The 22292-nt window shown below is 43.7% G+C and overlaps 1 protein-coding gene across 1 annotated transcript; it reads right to left on the bottom strand.

The window, feature by feature from the left end:
* Positions 1-280: 280 nt before the first annotated feature.
* Positions 281-3921, bottom strand: LOC310943195 (aryl hydrocarbon receptor-like; the record flags this gene model as incomplete). The annotated part of the gene is made up of 6 exons (XM_083908721.1): positions 3831-3921; positions 3593-3732; positions 3204-3406; positions 2996-3105; positions 2344-2485; positions 281-1841 (listed from the first exon to the last, which is right to left on the bottom strand). Coding segments are annotated over exons 2-6 (2121 nt in total), but the record flags the coding sequence as incomplete, so codon positions are not given.
* Between the last annotated feature and the right edge of the window lie 18371 nt (positions 3922-22292).

Consider the following 22292-nt stretch of genomic DNA (forward strand, 5'->3'; position numbering starts at 1 on the left):
TCACCATTGGGCGTGAATAGAAAGAACGTGTCGGAATGAATCCTCGAAATCCAAGTTTTATTTAAGGCTCGTAAAGAATTTAAAAATCCCTCATTCTTACCTGTGTCTGTTCACCGAAGTTAAGAAACTGCTGCTGTTGCACCAGCAGGTCGTTGAAGTCTAGACCTGTGGTCATTTGGCAGGACAGCTGAGCCTCGTCGGGGTTCACCCCCAGCACAGACCCTCCTCCTCCTCCTCCCCCTCCAAGAAGACCCTGATAGACACAGGCAGGCTTGGAGAGGATCTGATTGTTGCCGGCCGGGTTCATTTGCTTGCAGGGCGCCGGCTGACTGTGGTGCGCTCGGTTTATGGGCGCAGACGCCGCGGCGTTCCTAAACATACAACTGCTAGAAGGTGCCAGAGGTGAGGGCTCCAAGTCAAACGGTAGACTTGAAGCCTCAGGAGTCCTGAACATTGGCCGTCCGTTGACGGCTGTTTGGGTCATGTGGACCGCTGGAGGGTTTTTTTGAAGTCCTGACCTTTGGTTGAGGCAGGCGCCCATTTGTTGGCACCCGTTGGTGATGAGCTGCTGCTTCTCCAGCAGCCACGGCTGCATCTGAATGTCCTTGTTTTGCGTCGGAAGTGCGTCGTGACCCTGCAAGCAGCTCGACGGAGGATGATCTGCGATAAAACCGGATTCTTTTGAAATATTCGGGGTGTATGTTTGTACAAAGTTGTCCACTTGGTTTGAGCCGGGGATGGAGGAGGAGCTCCACTGCTCGCCCTGAAAGTTAAACACAGGATTTAACGTTCCGTTTTCCTTTTGGTGCTGGAGGCCTTGGATCTGTGGATTGAGCATCTGCCCGTGGGCCTGCATTTGGTTGGAGTGGAGCTGATTAGTGTGCTTGAACGCTCCGAGACCGTTTCCCTTGGCAGCGACCGGCAATGTCCTCAAGTCATTCTGTGTCTGAGGGCAAGGATCTGCGCAGGACGAGTTGAAGGTCACCGAAGCACCGACGAGGCCAGGACCGACTGAATTACAAAGCTGAGTGGCGATCTGCTGAAAGGTCGGGCCTTCCAGACCTGAAGAACTGACTTGGGGAAGATCCATGTGAGTGAGTTTCATCGTCTCCATTGGATGTCCAGTCATCACCTGCCCTCCGTTTGCCATCAGCTGATTCTGAGGCTCCAGAGGCCAGCTGAAGTCCTGCTCTGCAGCCTGCACGGGATCTTGGTTTCGGAGGTCCAAAGTGGAGAGGGAGACTGGAACGACATCATCCAGCGGATTTGTCAGCTTGAGCCCGCCTTCCTTCTGGAGCTGTTCCTCCACGTAGGACAGGATGTCGTTGCTGAGAATGTCGTTGAGGTCTTCGCTCATGTCGGTGTTGTTGGTGCTCATCCTCAGCAGCGTGCTCTCCCAGCTCTTGAGCTCGTCAGGCTCCACGTCCAGGCTGTCCATGATGTTGTTGTCCCCGAGGATCTGCTGCAGGGTCTCCATCATGTCGTGAACGATGGCGTCCGACTTCAGCAGACTCTGCACGGCTTTGGGCTCCGTGTGCTGCCAGATGTCTCCGGGGATACTGACCGTGGCGTGCGTGTCCTTGAAGGCGACGTCGTTGAGCGAGGTGATGGTGGTGGTGGTGTTGTGCTCGCAGTAGATGGACTGGTCCTGACTCAGCATGCAGCCCAGGATGGAGTCGCGGCTGACGAACGAGCAGTCCATTTTCCTCTGCTTTGGGTTGGAGCACTGGTCGGGGGTGTCGACTAACGGCGCTACGTCGTAGAGCAGCGCCTCCCCGGCTGCAACGTTAAAAGGCAGCTGCAGACGTCTGCGGCTCAGGTGTTCTTCTCCTTCTTCATTTCTGTAAAATAAGGACAAGAAGAGGAGTTATTTTTACTGACTCCAGCATCTCAGTACAGTACAGTGCATACATTATCATTCAAAAGTTTGGTGTCACTTAAAAATGTCCTTATTTTTTAAGAAAAAGCACTTTTTTTTAAATCAATACAACATTAAATAAATCAGAAATACACTCTATACATTGTTAATGTGGTTAACGACTATTCTAGCTGCAAACGTCTGGTTTTTAATAGAATATGTACGTGTAGAGGCCCATTTCCAGTGTTTCAATGGTACATTGTGTTTGCTAATCGCATTAGAAGGCTATTGCATGATTAGAAAAACCCTTGTGCAATGATCTAATCTTGTCAATGTCTCGGCTATATCTTCTATTCATTTTGCAACTCTTTTGATGAATAAAAGTGTGACTTTTAATGGAAAACACCAAAAAAATTGTATAGGTGACCCCAAACTATTGAATGGTAGCGTCGGAGTTGAGAAGCTCCCTCTCCCGCCGCTCTTACGTCAAAGCTCTCTGCCGGGCCACAATGAAGTCTGGCTTCCCTCCTTTAAAGACCAATCTGGCCAGGGCTTGGACCCAGACCCACGCCCCTTTTTGTGTCAGCAGCCTGAAGATGGTGAAACCGGTGTCTCCTGTTTTCATCACTGAAAAAAAAAAGACACAAAAAAACAGTTGTATATTTACTGAATATTCATTTATCCGTCGAATTGTAATCGAATCTCCTCTTCCCTGCGTAACTGAACATGCTGCGGCGTCACAGAGAGTTTTCTTACTTTTATTAAAAATTATGATTCAAAACAAGCTGTTTTCAGACCAATAGTGACATGTAAATAAAGCGAGAGAACGCCTAGACGTCTCTTTACTAAAACCTCTGTCATTGTGCTCTGCTTCCCTTCATCAGCATCAGACACTGCTCAGCTCATGTCCACATGTTGTTACATGACCTCCATGTGTTTTAAGCTCCTACTGCATATTTTTAAGGCGAGGGGGAAAAAAATCCTTCATTTATGCTGGGTTCCATCTGAATGTACAAAGTGTTATCTTTATTTTGATATCAAGATATTCCACATAGAGATTGCAGCTGCAGAGATTTACTCTTTTTAGTCTGGGCAAGGGAAATAGAGGTTAAAAAAAAACACTGAAAAAGTACTCACTTCTTAAGTGGTTGTCGGCACAGTGCATCATGTCTGCAGCATGGATGAAGTGGTAACCTGTACCTCTTGTGCAGAGCTCTGTTTCGTTGTAGCCTAAAATAACCTTCCCTCTGTGGGGGGAAAAAAAGAAACACAACATTATTTAAGTCGCTGTTTAAGTCATGTTTTTTTGTTTTTTTTGAGTTCTTAGGTTAACACGTGGGCTGACCTGGTATCGATGCCCATGGGCGTAAAGTCCAGCTTGTGTTTGGTCTGGAAAATGAGCGTCTTGGTGCGGATCTCGACGATGGACGGCGGCTGCAGCGGTATGGCGATGGAGAAGAGCGCGAGCTGCGGGTGAGATGGCGCTCCGTCCTCCGTCGTCTGACTCTGACCGTGGAGGAGCTTCAGGCGGCCGTGGAAGTTCAGCGCCTGAACACAAGTGACAACACGAGTTTATTCACGATATCTAACCTCGCCAAGTGAGCTACTTAGCTTGGAGCCGTTTAGGTTTATGTTAATGAGGAGGGAGGAGCCTTCAGGTGGTGATCGAGTAAGTTACTTGACAGCATTTTATGAAAACGAGGACAATACAAGGGTTGTTTGGGAGTGCGTTACCAGGAAGCCGGAGGAGTTGTCAAGAAGGCAGCGGAATCGACAGCAGAAGTTCCTCTCCAGAAAAGAAGAATTCTCTGGTGGGATGGCCTGAGGATCATAGGGCATCAAGCCACTGCTGATTTCTGCAGAACTCAGCTCAGCTGAGGAAAGAATAACAAACATTTACCATCATTCAAGGTTAGAAAGAGGTGTTTTTAAGTGTGAAAAGCGAAAAGTGTTTCATAATGTGTGGACTCACTGGGACTCGCTGGAGCGCCGTCGGACTTGCAGAAATTGGGCTTGAGGGCGAAGTGAAGCTGCTGCCTGAACAGAGTCCGGTCGTCTGTGTGGATCAACTCAAACACACTCTGATGGATGACGTCCGACTGGAAATGAGAGGCAAAAAAAACATCAAAAAACTTAAAAAATCAAACTTAAATCAACATATATGCCGGCATAGCCTCCATAAGCGCATTAGGATATTAGTTTCTTACTGTGCATACACAATAACACATCAAATATTGAATGGAGTTACTGTTTACACTGCTTCCTTCATTGTGTGACTTGCTAAAATCCTGTGTTCAGGTGTGTGCCTGCCGCCAGACGAACGTGCAAAGGATAAGATTAAAAAAAGAAAACAACTCATGAGATGTTTTCATTGAAAATAAGGGAAAATCTCTATTCTTTCATTTATTTTTTAATTCATCAAATATTTGGCCTTTTAGAGTCGAGTCAATGAATCTTACAGCAGACTCTCAGAGTTCACTCCTGTCTTCACTCGTGTGAACAAGATGAAATCCTGGGTTCACTGCCTGCGTGTTTTGGCACATAATGATGTCTCAGACTGGCCTTCCTCCAGCTCAGCCTTCGCCACCCCTGCCCGTGTTTGTTCTGGCGATCGGCGTTTTTTTTTTTCGAGGCTTCGATGATGCAAGCGTAAACACACACGGCGTATGAACAATGCTCCGGTGGATGAATGCCACTGACTTAAGGCTGAGAAACACACAGAGACGCCGTTGTGCTCCAGGACCGAGGTGCTGAGCGAGCCACACCTCACGGCTTAGCGATGTTTCTCAACCGTTGACAAACAAACCAATCACAAAGCCCGCCTTTGTTCGGCGGCGCTGGAAAAATGGCCTCTCCGGGCTTTTTGTTGAGCTCAAAACAAGCCCGAGATGTCAGAAACGTGTGCGCATGAGAGGTTTGTGAAATTCAGGGAGTAAGAAGAAGTTTGTTTCACAGTTCACTTCATTGAGACCAAAACAAACGATGAAAAATTCACAAATCGGCTCCAGTGTTCAGTGTCGTCTCTGGTATGATCTCGCTTGTGTGTTTTTCAACCTTCTTCTTCTGAATAAAGTTTATATTAGAGATAAACAGCAAATGCAGCTGCTAAATCTATTTAGCATGCTAACGCTAAGCCACGCGTACATGTTAAGTGAGTGTGTGTCTTTTTGTTTGCTTTTTAACCCCCGACTGCAGACGTTTTTTTAAACCCGGATCAAACAGATGTGTTTAAAAGTGATGTGCACAGCCAATAAAGCAGTTCACTTCTGCACACACACACACAGAAGTAGTACTTTATTTAAACTTAAGAACATTTTAGGACCTTAAAAAGCTCCCTAATGTGTGTTTCTGTATCCGTACAACGTTTATATTTGTCCTGTCGGTTTCATATCTCTGAATAATTATCAGAGGATGTCGGAGTGTCCTTGTTTTTAACCAGGGGGGTGGGAGGGCGGAGTTATAACATGTTTACAGATGCAAATCAAGTGCACAAATATGAACTGAGACGTTGCATGAGGAACGCAAGAGTTCAAGGGGTCACAAAGCTTTTTATTTGCCTTTAATTATCTCCAATATTAATTGACTGCATGTAAAATAGAACAGCAAGAAACATTTTTTATGCAAAATATAATATATGTATGTATTTTTAGTGTATATGGCAATTATGGTAATTATATTGGTTCATTTTGACTGCACAGTCCATAATTAACATAACATTATTAGCCAAATCCTTCAGTTTTCACGCAGAACTTCTGCACCAACCATACACGGGGATATTATCTTTTACCTGATGGAAGCCGAGGAACTCCTGAATGGTGGGCGACGTGTAGAAGATGTAACCTTCAGCCGTGATCACCAACACGAAGCCGTTCAGCGCCTGAAAAACCAAACAAATAGACTTTATATTCAATTCTCTGCGGCTGCTGCCACCACAGCCTCGCCATAGACGCTGGCTGGAGCTCATTGGATCCAAAACACATTTATTTTGGTTTCATCCGACCAAAGAATGTGCTGCCAGCATCTGTTGGGCTTCTTCTCGTGCTCTTTGGCAAACTTTAATTGTGCGTTTTCGTGCAGTGTTGACAGGTTTTCCTCCGAGCTCCGCTACAGCAGCTGTGTTCACCTCCACCATCTTTGCTCGCAGTCTCTTATTTGTTTCACGGTTCAAATTTCAAATGAAAACACTGCGGATGATCTAACCTGGAGCAACAGGTCTCCCTCGGTGAAGCCCACGCCATCGATGGACGTCACGTGGGAGGAGAAGGGCGACGAGGAGACGGTGGAGGACGTGGTCGTGGAGGACGGAGCCAGTGTTTTCTGGACGTTTCCCCCGAACATCAGGCTGCTGTCGGCCGCCCAGTTGGAGCCGTTCTGGGGTTTTGCCATGGTTGCTGAGAGAGGGAAGAACAAATTGATCCATTACACTCTTGTTGGTAAAAAGGCTTTTATAGCGGAAGCGGTCATCATTTTGTTTTTAACCAAAACCAGAAAAACAGGAAGCGAAAGTCATTTCATAAACAACTTTTACTTTTCTACCACCTCATGTACAAAATCTCTGCAAGACAAAAAAAAATGTGGCTCAAGTTCAACAGAAAGAGGAACAGCTTCTCAGCCTCCTACTATCAGGGTGGAGCCGCCCTGACGCTTCCTGTTGTCTAACAACTTTGTCACTCAACTCGTCGTCATCGTCTTCCTCTTCCTCCTCTGGTACTTATCAAGCAAGCACTTCTTATCACTGAGAGTGCAGCAGTGAAGCCACATGAGAAAATAGCCCTAAAGAAAGGCCAAAAATATCCCCTCAAGAGAGGAAGCAGGTGGATTTCAGAGGAACGATGATGGATTAAAGCGACAGGGATGTTTGTGGAGCAAAGTATGACATTTTCCCTCATGTATTGCATCTTTAAAGTAATATTTTGGGTCCCTTTCTTACTTTTACCAGGTAAAATTGTCCTTTCTATATGAAAGTAAATCCCAAATGCTAAATCCTTGAGGTTTAGAAGGCTTAAAAACTTGTTTTTCTTTTAATTGCATGATTTGCACAGGGTTCAGGAGGTAAACAGTCCTTATAAGGTGAAAGAAGTGATCTGGGGGGATATATTTTTAGTTTTTTTTTATTACATATTTTTCCCAGCTGTACACAACAACAACAACAACAACATTCAAAACTATAAAAATTAATTAAATCTGGACCACGATTAGTAGAAGAGAAATTTAACTTCTTGGAGAAAGCACTAAACAATACCTTACAACTGTTTTTATACGGGAATTTGTGGATTAATAGAGGGGGGGGGGATCATGAGATGAGGTTTTATGAGTTCAAGATTTAAACTCTCCGTCGTCTCTCACACGCACACACACACACACACACACAGTGGATGGAGGCTGGCTCAGCCCAGGCTAAACAAGGATAACAGGCAGAGCCACAAAATTACCCGTTAGCCTTGGTGTGTGTGTGTGTGTGTGTGTGTTTCCCCTGTGGACTGAACACAGCAGGGTGCCAGGGATTTTGGGAAGAACGAGGCTCATGTACAGCGGTTAGTCAGTGACGGAGCCTTTTTAATCGATCTGGATGGAGCTGCTTCTATAAAAGTAGAGTTTTTTTTGTTTTTTTTTTACGTTACACAGACCATGGAAATATTTCCAAAATGACGAGCAATTAAAACCAGAAGATTTTCATAAATATTTCCTTGCACCAATATGTTTTCGATCGTTTTTGAGTCTGGGAATGTTTTTAAATTGCCAAGAAAACAATTTAGTTAACATAGACTTTCAACTGAAAAGCACAAAAACCTGGATTTTTAGATCCATTTCTCACAGTTTTTCACTGCTTAAAAAATATTGTCACCAGCCTATAAAAATAGTTCATCCAGAGCCAGCACCACTAAGCTTTTAATTAATTAATTTACTTTTTCCTTGTAACTTAGGGAACGCTGAAGGCTTTTTGTTGAATTTGACAACAATGAGTCAGACGTGAGCGACGTTTGGGCTTTAAAAGTACATTTGAAATGACAACGCATCGAAGGTTTTCCAAAGATGGACAATGACAAAGACGTTAAAACCACAAAAACAATGCTTTTGCAACAGTTTGGTAAAACTGAGAACTGTATTTCTGTTCATGTGGTGACTTCTGCCGTCACAAAATGATCGCTGGGATATGAAATAGTGGAAAAAGTGTTTCTTTTATGACTCATTTTCACTTGTTTGTTTAATAAAATCACTGTGGAGAGATGGGAAATAAAAATTTCCAGATAATAACTATGATGTCTGACAATGAAAGCCTTTATTTCACGTGTCGGGACAAAACACCGTCTCCTCCACTTTCCTCAGAACCGTCACCTGATGTTACGGAGGATGTTCCGATGACGGTGGAAGATTCACGCCGAAACTTGTTAATAAAGATGAAGGAAAACATACTATTGTCTTAGAAAACGAACCAAAAACTGTACAAAAATGTTTTTTTTAAACATTGACATTTTAGACATTTCCTTTGCTAAATGTTAGATATTAACGCATCTTTTGTGACGACACTCTCTGATCAATCAGTCTGTTATTTTTGTAATCGAGTATTATTCCTCGAAACAATACTCTTTTGCAATTTACCATGAATAAACGTATTATTTAAACAATTCAAAGCTTAAAATCATATCTGGTCAAATAGCATCACGCTACAAATACACTACGCTCCGGTGAGCTACATTAAATGAGCGAACATCAATGTTTACGTTAGCGTGTTCCGGCGAAGTTAGCATTAGCAACTGGATGCTATCGGCTCAGATGCTGAATCATCGAGGACCTGCTGTTGTGGTGCGACAGTTGTCGTTGACAGTAATTATTACACTGCGCCGTGTTGGCTTCTCGTTTAAGCGTGAAATGGTCCCACACTTTGGACATTTTGCTACCTTTTACGGGCTGTTTCACTCTCCGTCTCCGCCATCGCGCCAACCGAAATCCGAAATATGTGTCGTGTGCGGCTGCTAAAACGGTCCGTGTAGAACAACGATCCCTGCGCTGGACAGGCCGCGTAACGTGCGAGAGAATTAAACGAATAATCGTTTAAAGGGACATTTCACCGTTGATAAGCAAAATGTATATTAAAGGGACACTGCGTAGTATTTATGGGTTTATATTATATTATTTTTTGTTTCATTTTCGTAGTGTTTCAAAAAGTCATGTAAAATAACACGGTCGCGGGCCGCTGTTGCATCGCCACAACGCCATGTTTCTACGGGAGCCTGTAAGGACAAACCCGAGAGAACAAAACGAGCGCCGAGACGAGGCTGAGAGCGGATCTTTTTACGCGTTTAGAACGGAGGACCACGCGTATTTTACAGCGGATAAAGGAACACCAGTACCTGAGCGTACGCCCGCACCACAGAGAAAGACGACGAGGACGGCGTTTGACCGGCTGAGGACACCGTAGCGCTCAGGGAAGGGAGGGGGTGAGCAGAGGAGCAGTTCGTTGTTGTAATTTTCAGCCTCTCCTCTAGATGTCACTATAAACTACTTAATTCACCTTTAAAACTAGGTCATCTATGTAGTAGAGATGTGAAATAATATTTGAAGCAAGTGCCTTCTTGGCTGAAAAAGGCATAAAAATGTATTTATCGCTCATGTACATGGATGACAACAACGCCCATAATGCACTGGGCTCGCTTCCTGCGAGAGTTAAGCTGCCGCCAGCGATTAAAAAGGTCTGTGATATTGGTATTGGTCGATACTCAAGCTTGTGGCATCAGTATCAGATATGGAAAAATTCATGTTGTGCCATTCCTACTAAGAAAAGAAGGATATTAAGCGCAGAAATCTCCAAAATGTGAACAAGAAAACAGCCAACGGCCTCTTTCAAAGACCAATCCAAGGGAAAGGCAGTTTGACTTGAAAGGGATAATCTACCATCTATGGGAATTTCCCCCTCATTCCCCACAATGTCAAACTCTTCAGTCAATTATAAATGAAATAACCACATAAACTGGTTACTGTGATCAAATAACAGTGTACATAGACTTGGACATGCTCAGTGACGGAGCACACAGTTTGCTTTGGGAATTATTAAAGCACTGAATTAGTCAGAAAATTGGAGTTTGGTACAAAGGCAAACAAAAAAAGCGATGGAACAACTAAACCAGATGGGTTGGTTTAACACATTAAAAAGCACAAAGGAGGGAAAATGGCGAGCTGTGGTTGGAACTGAGTCCATCCCAGCGCGGCTGCCCGAGGAACATCAGGTGGTAAAACGTTTTTTTTTTTTTTTTTAAATACAAAAAAACTAACATTTACAGAACGTTTCGGTATCAAAGTATGTGTGTGTTCTCTCGGGTTCTGTGGAAGGAAACGCAAACGCTGTGGGTGTTTGACCGACTTCACCAGCTAAACTATACGCTGCCCCAAAGAAAAACACACGAAATCATCGTGAACATATGATGAGAAGATCGCGTCTGGTTTGCCAAGAAAAGAAACATTTTGTCAGAAAAGGCACATAAATTAAGCAGTTAAGCAGACAGAAAACCAGCAGTATTTTCTTTTTATTACACTGAGATGCACTCGTGCGCTGATTTACGCCGCCGTCTGTTTTATTTAGTTTGATTAACGGCGCTCTGTGCAGTGCATACCACTCACTCACTCACTCACTCACGTTCCCAGAGCTGCTTTTCTCTGGTTTCACACATGTTGGTCGTGGGCGGCCACCTCGAAAAATCTCAAAGCTCAGAGTCTAACGGGGAGTTTAAGGTCCAGTGAGGAGGATTATTACAGACGGGCTGACTTTACTGACCCATGAGTATGTTTGTGTAACACTTTAAAATACAAATAATTTGGTTTTCAAAGCATTAAATATGTCATCAAGGCGGGAATCTTGTTTTACAGATGCCGCCATTTTGTGCCAACATAGAAACAACCGTGGCATGATATATAGAATAATATGCTTTTCTTTGCGTCTCATTGCTCGTTTCCTGTTGCTCTGAATTGCATTAAGATATATTTTTCACACCTTGTCTTAAGCCCCGCCCCCCACACTAATGGATAACTGGACAGAGTTTCTGTGTGAAAATCCCCGGGAATCTCCACCCTGAAATCATCTGATTAATCGCCACTTGTGTGCTTGCTTAGTAATGGATGAATTAGAAAGCAAGAAATGTACATTTAATACAAATAAATAGTAATTCAAAACCCCTAGATGACTTTAATTCATCAAATTATAACCAGCATGTCAGTTTTTTTCAGTATATGAGATTATTCGTTGTCTGAATCAGGACAATAATCGGTCAATTAGTTATTGATTATGAGCTGAGCGCTTGCGTAAGAGAGAGTCAAACCTGGCCTTTTTTAATCCGCCTGCATTTGTCCTGAGAAAAAACACAAATAAAGTTTTTTAAGGTAAATTGTAAATGACATCTAAGACAGGATTATTAATCGATTACTAAATTAATTGTTTTGATAACCGTTTAAAGAATTAAAACACGTCTAATTCTGATGATTCAGCTTATTAAAATGTGATATTTCAATTTCCAAATATCTGACATTTTATGGACCAACATAGTATTGATTATACATTTTAATTGATTAATCGAATATTAATATAAGGTTTGAGGTCTTGAAGCTTCTGAAATGTGAATGTTTTCTTTGTTTCTTTGCTCCACATAAACAAAGAAATCATTAAAACTGAAGCATTTTGGTTTGTGGACAAAAACAAAGACGTTAGAGAACATCGTCATTTCCAGGTTTTGACAAACACTGATCAACGTTTTTTTAACATCGTACGGACCAAACCATTAATGGGGAAAATAAACGCGAGTTGCAGCTCTATATTGAATATAAAAAAAGGGATGAACTCTCTAATTAATTTGCACTTTTTGGCGCAACTTCACCACCGATTATTCTTCGTCTACTCGAGTCAACTGTGTGAAAATCTAATATTAGTCGCAGACACACAAAGTGGAACGCTTAAGCGACGTGCTCACGAAAAATAATGAGAGTTAATCTGCCGACGATGAAGCAAAGACACAACAGGCTCTTGTGATGCTGTGCAGCGAGCTGTGTCAACACACGCCGGCTAAAGTAACATCTTCATGTTAAAAGAGACGTCTGCTCCTTTTTAATCCCATGCTCCCTCGCTCTCCTCTCGGGAAGTCCCCCCCCCCCCCCCCCCCCCCACCCCCCTCGTGTCCTGCCAAGTGTTTTACTGCTCCCACGGCGTTCGCGCTGCAGACCTTTCATCTGATTTATGAAACCGCGCCACCGTGCCAATCGATTTCATGCAATCTCACATTTCACTGATTTAAAACGCTGAATCCTGCCTTTCTTTCGCAGGCCTACAGCGAGAAGACTCCGAACCTGGTGAAGGTGCACGATGTTTATTTAGCTCTTTCCCAACAATGCCTCGTGACTCATATCTGCAGCTCTGTGAAGATTTTCCACCCATGGGAGCTTTCGTTAGTAATACACTTATTATTTAGTGTGAACCGGAACGACGATAAACACTGTCAAACATAATCTAACGGCTGAAATAACAATAATATTAAGTAACAATGACACTCATTGCACGTAGACAATCTGAACATTTAAAAGGTAAGAAAAAGGCATATTTAAGGGAATTTAAGCTGCTATTACTGCTTTTATATACTTTAAAATGACAGTGTGTAGCTTTTAAACATAAAAAAAAATGTCTTTCTCAGAATAGAGGTGAGATTAACTCGTGTTTTCTGGATTTTTTTGCTTAAAAAAACAGGACGAACACTTCTTGGCTGTCATTTGTGATTAATCACATGACACGTGCATAGTTAAGTCACAATAAATCGCAAAAATTAATCACATATTTTCTTATCTGCTCCCTTGAATTTACCTTATAAACATTTTTTGTTGCTCTTATCAACATGGGAGAGAACAAATATGCTTAATTTATGCAAAATATGTTCAGAATTATTGCTGCATTTTGACAGATGACGTGCACAGAGGGAGCAGAGGCCCTAAAGTTCAAGTGTTTTACCATGGAGTCTTTAGAAAAGTCATAATCGCAGAGAATGCATGTTATGGAATTACAAGGAATTTGTGTTAAAGCTATTTATTTTTTATACTCTTTGTTTATCCCTAAATGTTACTCAAGTATGAGTGACATGAACAGGGTTGATTCATTACCTGTGTCTGTCTGAAGCGGTGCAGAGCAGTGAAATCACCTGGCACACTGATGTGCAGCGACACCTGCTCTGACACGGCTTCTGTAACCCGACCGCACGCAAACATTCACCCGCAACGCAAGAGCCGGGCGGACAAAGAACCCTCGTACGGAGAGAATCGTCTTACGGGGGGAATGTAATCTCGCCGACACCTGACGACGACGACATTCAAACAAGCGCCGCGCGGTCCTGTGAGCGACATTTACAGAGTCGTAAAAACAGAAAATCAATACACAAACAGCGTGTGGTGTGCCGTGTGGGTTGTTACCAAATATTGAGTTAAAGGTGAAGTAAGTAGTTTATAGTGCCATCTAGAGGAGAGGCTGAAATTTACAACAAAGAACTGCTCCTCTGCTCACCCCCTCCCTTCCCTCTGAGCGCTACGGTGTCCACAGCCGGTCAAATGTCGTCCTCGTCGTCTTTCTCCGTGTCAGCAGATGAGGTTCGTGAGGCGAGGGAGAGGGCGGAGCTACCGCGGCCGTAGCAGACGAAGCGGAGAGAGTGGAGGCGGGACTTCTGCTACAAGTAAAGAGACGCTTGATTTGTTCTCTCGCGTTTGTCCTTACAGGCTCCCGTAGAAACATGGCGTCTCGCTGCTAACAGTGGCTATGCAACCGCGGCCCGCGACCACGTTATTTTACATGACTTTTTGAAACACTACGAAAATGAAACAAAAACTATTATACAGCGACTAGACAATGCAGGAGCACATAATATGTATAAAAAAAAGTGGATTTTGGGTCATATAAACCCATAAATACTACACAGTGTCCCTTTAAGATATAGATTACCCCAAAACTAGACACAAGAATTTCCAAGAGTGTACGTCTTTGTCTTTGGTTTCACAGTTGCCTTTTTGTGGTTTTGGTGTAAGTGTGTGTGTGTGTGTGTGTGGGGGGGGGGGGGGGGGTATGTACAGGCATGCCCAGAGTGAGGGCGTCTGACGCACACTAACATACACTCATAGCCGTAGGCGATCTTGGTTTAGTGGTTCAGCATCGCGGCGTACGAGAGATATTTTAGTACGGAGACGAAAACCCGGCGAGAAAGAAGTTTGATTAATGAAGCGGAGGAAACAAAAGCGAGTTTAAAAATAGAGACAGAGCGCCAGACACATTAAAAAAAAAGGAGGCAGACAAAAGAGACGAAAGCTGCAATGTGTCTGTCAAAAAGTTAAAAAAAAAAAAAAAAAACACTAAACTTAAGCGTTCCGATGTAGGTGCCTTGAGGGACTCCCAGGCTCTGCTTTCTGTCATAGTTAAAAACAAAAACAAACATTTGCCCCCCTTTAAAAAAAAACCTTAATGCAGAGGTTTTAACAGGGAACAGCTGACTTTCACCGACTGCCAGAGTGCTCATAAAACAGGAGAAAAACCCCCAAAACCACCACAACTCCCTCCACCTCCTCCTCCTCTTCTAGGAGGCCCTGAAGCTCCAAGTCTAAGGGTCCGCCCCAATACCTCCCCCAACCCTAAATATTTGCCCTAACCCTGAATTTTGAGGGAACAAGGGGGAGTGCGATTTTGCTGATGCGGGCTTAAAACGAAGTGGAAAATGAAATTACCCACGATGCTTTGCGAATTCAGTGAGCCGGCTAATTTTTTTTTTTCCAACAAAGATGGCTGCTACATCTGCCGAGGAACTATTTTGTTGTAATATATTTTTGCAAATAAGCACGTTACAATGTTGGTTTGATATACGTCCAAAGGACGGTTGAGCTTTGAACACTCATGTCAGAAAATAAGTGACGATTTATGAAAGCAGCTAGCTAACTAGCTAACTAGCTAACTAGCTAGCTGGCTGGCTGGCTGGCGGCTGTTTGCCGGTGCTTCGGGAGAGTATGGACTCTCTCGGTGGCACTCGGCAGGTAGCCGCTGGCTAGCTTTGCTACATCTGGGTAGTTTTGTCAGTGTTTTGGATTTTGCGTTGACCCGCGCTCAATCGAACACGAATACCGCGGACTTGTCAGATTTCGATCACATTCGCGATATGGCGTTTTTACGAGGACGGAGAAAAACGGGCGTTGACGGAGAAAAAAACGATGACAGAATTGTCAACATGTGAAGTAGGTTAGCGCGTTTGTTACGTTAATTTGCATATAGCGGTGTCCCAATTCCATAGGGAAGCCACTTCCCTCAACGAGGGGGAATTAACAGTTGAGGGCACCCTCGATAACGTCGATTATTTGCTCGATTTGGTTCCTCGACTACGAAAAAACAAAGCACGATCCGGCCAACGCGCTCATGGCTCACGGCTGAATTTAACCGGAGCTCAGACGGTTTGATCGTAGCTTCACAGGGGCGGCTGTAGACGACCTAAAATGCCTCAGCGTCAGTGTCTTTCATCCGTGTTTCGTCTTGCTCGCGTCTTCCCTTAAACCAACAGAGGATTACACCTCGGCGAGGACGATGAACAAAAAGTCATCACTCATTTCCATTGTGTTCTTTAGATCGCAATCTCGACAAAGGAACGTTTATATAAATGCCCTCTCTTGTGGGCACGGCACACAAACCATAATGAAACCCACAGGACATGAAATCATTTAAGGCTGGCCCAAACCTTCACCCCTCCCCCCCCCTCATCTTTTCTCTCTCTTTCTATCATATTTGTGAACACCCCCCCCCCCCCATCCCTCCATCCCTCCATCTCCCTACACCCGCTCTGAAGCACTTTGTGGTTTCTCTCCACTTTGAAACCCAAGAGCTGAATGGAGTCATTGTTCTTCATTGCTTTGGACCGCAGGATGAAGGGCGGTGGTGTGTGTGTGTGTGTGTGTGTGTGTGTGTGTGTGTGTGTGTGTGTGTGTGTGTGTGTGACAGGAGATCAGCATCACAGACACTCATGCTCTCTCTCTCTCTCCTTCTCCTTTCACTCTCAGTAATGCTCGCTCTGCCTCGCTGTGATCCCCTCGCTGCAGGTCGAGGCATGAAATGACGACGAGAGGACTTGTGCAAAAAAAAAAATGGTCTGGTTTCAGATTCACGACTCCCTCCCTCCCGAGTGCTTCTCCATGTGGTCCACACGGCTCTAAATCATGGCTGTGTGATTCTAACATGGATCATGTGCCGTCTGATGTTGTGTCGTTTCCCTGTTGTTTTGGCTGCGCTTTGATCAGCGGCGTTCCCTCGGGAGCACAAACCGCCACGCAATGTGAATTGAATTTTGATGACGATTCGGGCGCTTAATTGAATTTAAGAACGACATGTTTCGAAATATTTGTCAATCGACAAAGTTTCCGTAACACTTTGGATCAGGGAACACATGTTCACCACATATAAGCAGCATACTGGCGCTTTATTGATAAATATTAAAGGGATAGTTCGGAATTTTGGACATAAGACCTATTTTCCAACTCAGCCGGTGTGATGGAGACGTCTGGAGATGTTTTCAAGAAATTTCATTCAGTTCTTCTAGTTGCCGAGTTCGCAGATGCTATGGCTAGCGCAAGTCAATGATACAAGTTAGCATGGCATTAAAAACACTCATACCGACTCCACAGTGCACCTGAGGCAAATCGATTGTAACGGCAGACTATCGATGTACATATCTGTGTTGATAGAATGTTTGAAATAAAACCAACCTTGCAATTTGAAGGATTTATGTCTCAGCAGCAGCAGCAGCGAGTCATACTTCCGGCAGCGGCGGACTGATTCCACTGCCGGAAGTATAGTGCTGAGAAAGTAGTCCCTCAAACATTCATGCGATGCGACGTTAGTTTTGTTTCAAATATTATTCTATCAACACAGATATGTACATCGATAGTCTGCCGTTACAATCGATTTGCCTCGGGTGCACTGTGGAGTCGGTATGAGTGTTTTTAATGCCATGCTAACTTGTATCATTGACTTGCGCTAGCCATAGCATCAGCGAACTCGGCAACTAGAAGAACTGAATGAAATTTCTTGAAAACGTCTCCAGACGTCTCCATCACACCGGCTGAGTTGGAAAATAGGTCTTATGTCCAAATTTCCTTACTATCCCTTTAATATTTACTAATAAAGGGCTAGTATGCTACTTATATGCATGTTTGTAAGCACCTAGTTAATGGTGAATGTGTTCCCCAATCTAAAGTCTTACCAAAGTGGTATTACAGTAGTATTTGCAAGGGTTTGTCGTGTTCAAGTGTTTGTTAAAACAAATATGTTGTGTTACTTGTGTTACACTCTCCTGTCACGAGACACCTTGAGACTTTTCCTTCAACTCCAGTTTGTCACGGAAATGATTTGCAGGTGAACCTGAACTCTACAGGTGTAGGTTTCACGTATCTAACGAGCAATAATATACTCTGATGCAATGTTTGCCCTTAAAGGGACACTGTGTAGTATTTATGGGTTTATATAACCCAAAATCCACTTTTTTATACATATTATGTGCTCCTGCATTGTCTAGTCGCTGTATAATATTCTTTGCTTCATTTTCGTAGTGTTTCAAAAAGTCATGTAAAATAACATGGTCGCGGGCCGCGGTTGCATAGCCACTGTTAGCAGAGAGACGCCATGTTTCTACCGGAGCCTGTAAGGACAAACGCGAGAGAACAAATCAAGCGTCTCTTTACTTGTAGCGGAAGTCCCGCCTCCTCTCTCTCCGCTTCGTCTGCTACGGCCGCGGTAGCTCCGCCCTCTCCCTCGCCTCACGAACCTCATCTGCTGACACGGAGAAAGACGACGAGGACGACATTTGACCGGCTGAGGACACCGTAGCGCTCAGATTAGGGAGGGGGTGAGCAGAGGAGCAGTTCTTTGTTGTAAATTTCAGCCTCTCCTCTAGATGGCACTATAAACTACTTACTTCACCTTTAAACGTCAAGAAATATGCACTGTTTTTTTACCAATAAACTTTAATCAATGGAACAAATCTCACTAAAATGGAACTTATGCTACACTCTTACACTCTTGCTAAGTAGAACCATATAAGGTTCTTTGGCTTGTCCTCATAGGAGAACCCCATTTCCTTTATCAGGAATGGGGTTTTAAAGTGTTCTCTGGATCAAAATGGTTCTTACTGGAACCATTAGTGTTACAAAGAACCCTTGAAAAACCCTTGGAACCCTTATTTCTAAGAGTGTAACTTGGATGGACTCAAAAGCTTCACTCTAAGACTCGAGCGTTTCTCGTCACGCTCTGTTTTCTTTTCTCCACGGTTTCTCGTAAACTCAAACTTCCTGATAACCACAACATATTTCAACCATGGCCGCGCCCGGCTGGTGATGAAACGACAACAATATGACAATTACAAGCGAACGGGGGATCGGGGCGGCCTGACAATGCACACTGTGAATGTAAAACAGTCGACTTTGAGCCTTTTGTCGTTCCATGCGAGGAACAATGGGTTTAGCAACTCGTGGTTGTTTCAAAACAGACCGAGTGAAATAACAAGACGGCACTTAGCACTTTTACACTGTCAAATGTGTCATAATTATATATAAATGTATGAATTCTTTAGCGGCAAACACGAGGTCTGGAGTCCACGGCCGTCACCAGATGAACATTGGTATCTTCAGGCTGTGCAGTCACTTTCAGTGCTGCAGGTCTGAAGCTGACTGACTGATGACTCCACTGCTGTCAGTGGTTTCCTGGAATCATTTGCCTCACACACACACACACACACACACACACACACACACTCATTAAACACACACCCAGAGGCCTCTTCCTCTTCTAGCCTTGTGGGGACATGAACTGCGCAGCGCCGATCGCTAACCCTGACCGATCGCTTCATTGACAGTTGAAGTAGTTTTGATCAACAACAGACGGTTAATTGTTGCTAAATTATAAGTTTAACATTAGCGGCTAATTGGCCAGATTGCGGTCTCTTACCGACAATCGACAATCGCGGGTGCCTTCCGATATTAGGCTAATTTGAAGAGATTATCTGGCTCTAATTAATAATAACTGCAGTGTGAGGGATTAACTGGCTGATGCCCAAGTAGCTTTGTGGTGTTTTTGGTTGATTTAGTGTTTAATTAGCCCAGTTTAAAGGTGAAGTAAGTAGTTTATAGTGCCATCTAGAGGAGAGGCTGAAATTTACAACAAAGAACTGCTCCTCTGCTCACCCCCCTCCCTACCCTGAGCGCTACGGTGTCCTCGGCCGGTCAAATGTCGTCCTCGTCGTCTTTCTCCGTGTCAGCAGATGAGGTTCGTGAGGCGAGGGAGAGGGCGGAGCTACCGCGGCCGTAGCAGACGAAGCGGAGAGAGAGGAGGCGGGACTTCCGCTACGAGTAAAGCGACGCTCGATTTGTTCTCTCGCGTTTGTCCTTACAGGCTCCGGTAGAAACATGGCGTCTCTCTGCTAACAGTGGCTATGCAACCGCGGCCCGCGACCGTGTTATTTTACATGACTTTTTGAAACACTACGAAAATGAAACAAAAACTATTATAAAGCGACTAGACAATGCAGGAGCACATAATATGTATAAAAAAGTGGATTTTGGGTTATATAAACCCATAAATACTACACAGTGTCCCTTTAAGAGTTCTGAGCACCTTTTTTAGTGCAAAAAAACCAGGAAGAAACAGCCGAGGCTCATGTTTGTCGCACATGATGAGATGGTTTTGGAGTGTGGGAAAGAAACACTGCAGATGAAAGCAATTACAACGTCTTATTATGTCATTTTGTACGACGTACAGTACATTGCGTTATTCCATCAGGACATTCGACATCAAAACAGTGTGTTTTCATATGGAATGACCACCAAGTTCACCGTGAAGAGTCCACACGGCGTCCTCAAAAAAGAGGTCACAAGCCCCCCCCCCCCCCCCCCGCACGCAACTCCAACGCAAACGCAAACACAGCACCCGCCGACCGTCGACCCTTGACATTCTCTTCCTACAACAATGCTGACCTTTGACCTCCTCGCAGGTCGGGATCAGGCCCAGAGTCTGGAGGAGACGTCTCAACGTTTACATTTCGTCTGAGTCTGAACAGGAGGTCACTCTGGGGGAGACACCGCACACGACCTACCACACCCTATAACACACACACACACACACACACAGGTTTGCTCAGCTATTCTTCTGAGGACACTGCACTGACACTGCAACACTCCTATCCCTAAATTAACCCACATCTCAGCCCTCAACTCAACCAGCTCCTCAGGTTTTGGTCATCCATGAGGACTTCTGCTCCTGATAAGGTCCAGACACACAAACACGGATCATACCACACGTAAACGGAGGGTAACTTGACAAAGGTCATGTGCAGAACACCACTGATTTAGGTTTCTTGGGAATCCCGTCAGTGCAGATGTACACACACACACACACACTGTGTCATCTGGGTTTTTGGGATTATTTTGCCCCCTACAATGATGACAATGAAGTGAAATAAGGAAAGGTTGAGATTATTTATTTGATTTTGCGTTTAAGGGATCGCGTTTGGAGCTGAAACAATTCATCAACGAATCGTACTAAATTAATCGTCAACTAACTTGATCATCGATTGATCGGTTTGAAGCTTTTTTCGTGATTAAAACAAGATTTCTGAGTGTTTCAGCTTCTTAAATGTGAATATTTCCTTGGTTTCTTTGCACCATATAACAAAGAAATCATTAAAAACTGAATCATTTTGATCAAGACATTCGAGAACATCGTCATTCCCAGGTTTGATAAACACTGATCGACATTTTTTAGCATTATACGGACCAATCGATGATTCGATTAACCGTGAATATAATCGTTAGTTGCAGCTATAACAACATTATTATTCAAACATTTGTTCAGGTCACAATTTTGAGCGAGTGAACACAGGAGCTGACGACGCAAGACTGTGGTTTCTGTGGAAACGGGAAAAAAGGTTTGTGCTTCGATGAGCACCGACATTGGAAACAAAACACACAACTAAAGACTTGTATGGTTACAGAGAGGAGAACTTTGAGCATCCAAACCTTTTGGGATCTAATCAATTTTCACTTTCAGTGAGCGACAAGTTTCTGGCAAAAACCAGAGAGAATCGAGATTGAAAAAGAAAAAGAAAAAGAAAAGAAAGAAGTTTGGAATCTCTGATGGTCAGTACAGTAGTTTTTCTGAGGAACAACTGATGGAAATACGGCTAATTTACTGTACACACACATACACACACACACACACACACACACACACACACACAGGCTTGCGTGCGAACTTTCAACCTCCGGCATCCTGAGCTGAGAAAGGAGAGGAAGGAGGCCGGCGGAGGAAAAAGACAAGGAGAGAGAGAGAGAGAGAGAAAACATTCAGTGTGATTATTGTGTGAACAAGCGTGTTCACACAACACACACACACACACACACACACACACACACACACACACAGACAGTGTACTGCCAAAGCTCCGATATGCCTTTTCTGGCGTTTTTTAAAGGTTTCGCACGATTACACCGTTGTCCAATCTAGAGCTGCAAAAATGTCATTATACAATAGATACTGATGATGAGAGGTGAGGGGGGGGGGGGGTTGACACACACACACACACACACACACACACACACACACACACACACACACACACATTGAGATGAGGGAAGAGACATCAGGACAAGGGAGGGGAGATGGGAGGAAGAAGAGGATAAGGATAGTAATGGAAACAAGAGTGAAGTCCAGTACGCTGTGGGGGGGGGGGGGGTAGGTGTGTGTGTGTGTGTGTGTGTGTGTGGTGTGGTGGGGGAGCTGGGTGTTGAGTAACAGCCTGTAATCTGTAATGGAGTTTGAAACATAATGTAGCTCCGGTGCTCTTATCGCTGTCGTGCCATGGAACCATTGAGGACAGGAAACCAGACCCCCCCCCCCACCCCCCCCACTACACACACACACACACACAAACACGCACACACACACACAGTAATCACACTGAAAGTACAGGAGAAACATTTATCTTCATTGTGCACCAAGTCAAGGTTATTATAGTTTTGAAATTTTCATTATTCTATAACTTTTATTTACTTTTTCAGTTTGCTTTTTTTAATTATTTCAGTTAATTTTAAGTCGATTCAACAAATGATTTAGTCGTTTCAGTAGTTTTTATTTTGTCTTGCTCTTAGTTTTTTTCAGATATTAAGAGAAAGCCTTTATCAAATCCTTTCTTTTCATTCTTTAACACCAGGTAAATCAAAAGTAAAACCTCAAATGGTCAGTGTTCCAGAATGAAGCTGAATTTATCTACAATTCAGTTTAGTTTTAGTTAGTTTTGTTTTGTTCATTGTAGTTTTTATTTTGATTTCAGGTCACTAAATTATTTTTTTCACTGCTCGTTTTAATTTTAGACTTAGTATTCGTTAACTATAATAAGAATTT

Source organism: Microchirus variegatus (genome assembly GCF_963457635.1).
Source record: "Microchirus variegatus genome assembly, chromosome: 22".
Classification (NCBI taxonomy): Eukaryota; Metazoa; Chordata; class Actinopteri; order Pleuronectiformes; family Soleidae; genus Microchirus; species Microchirus variegatus.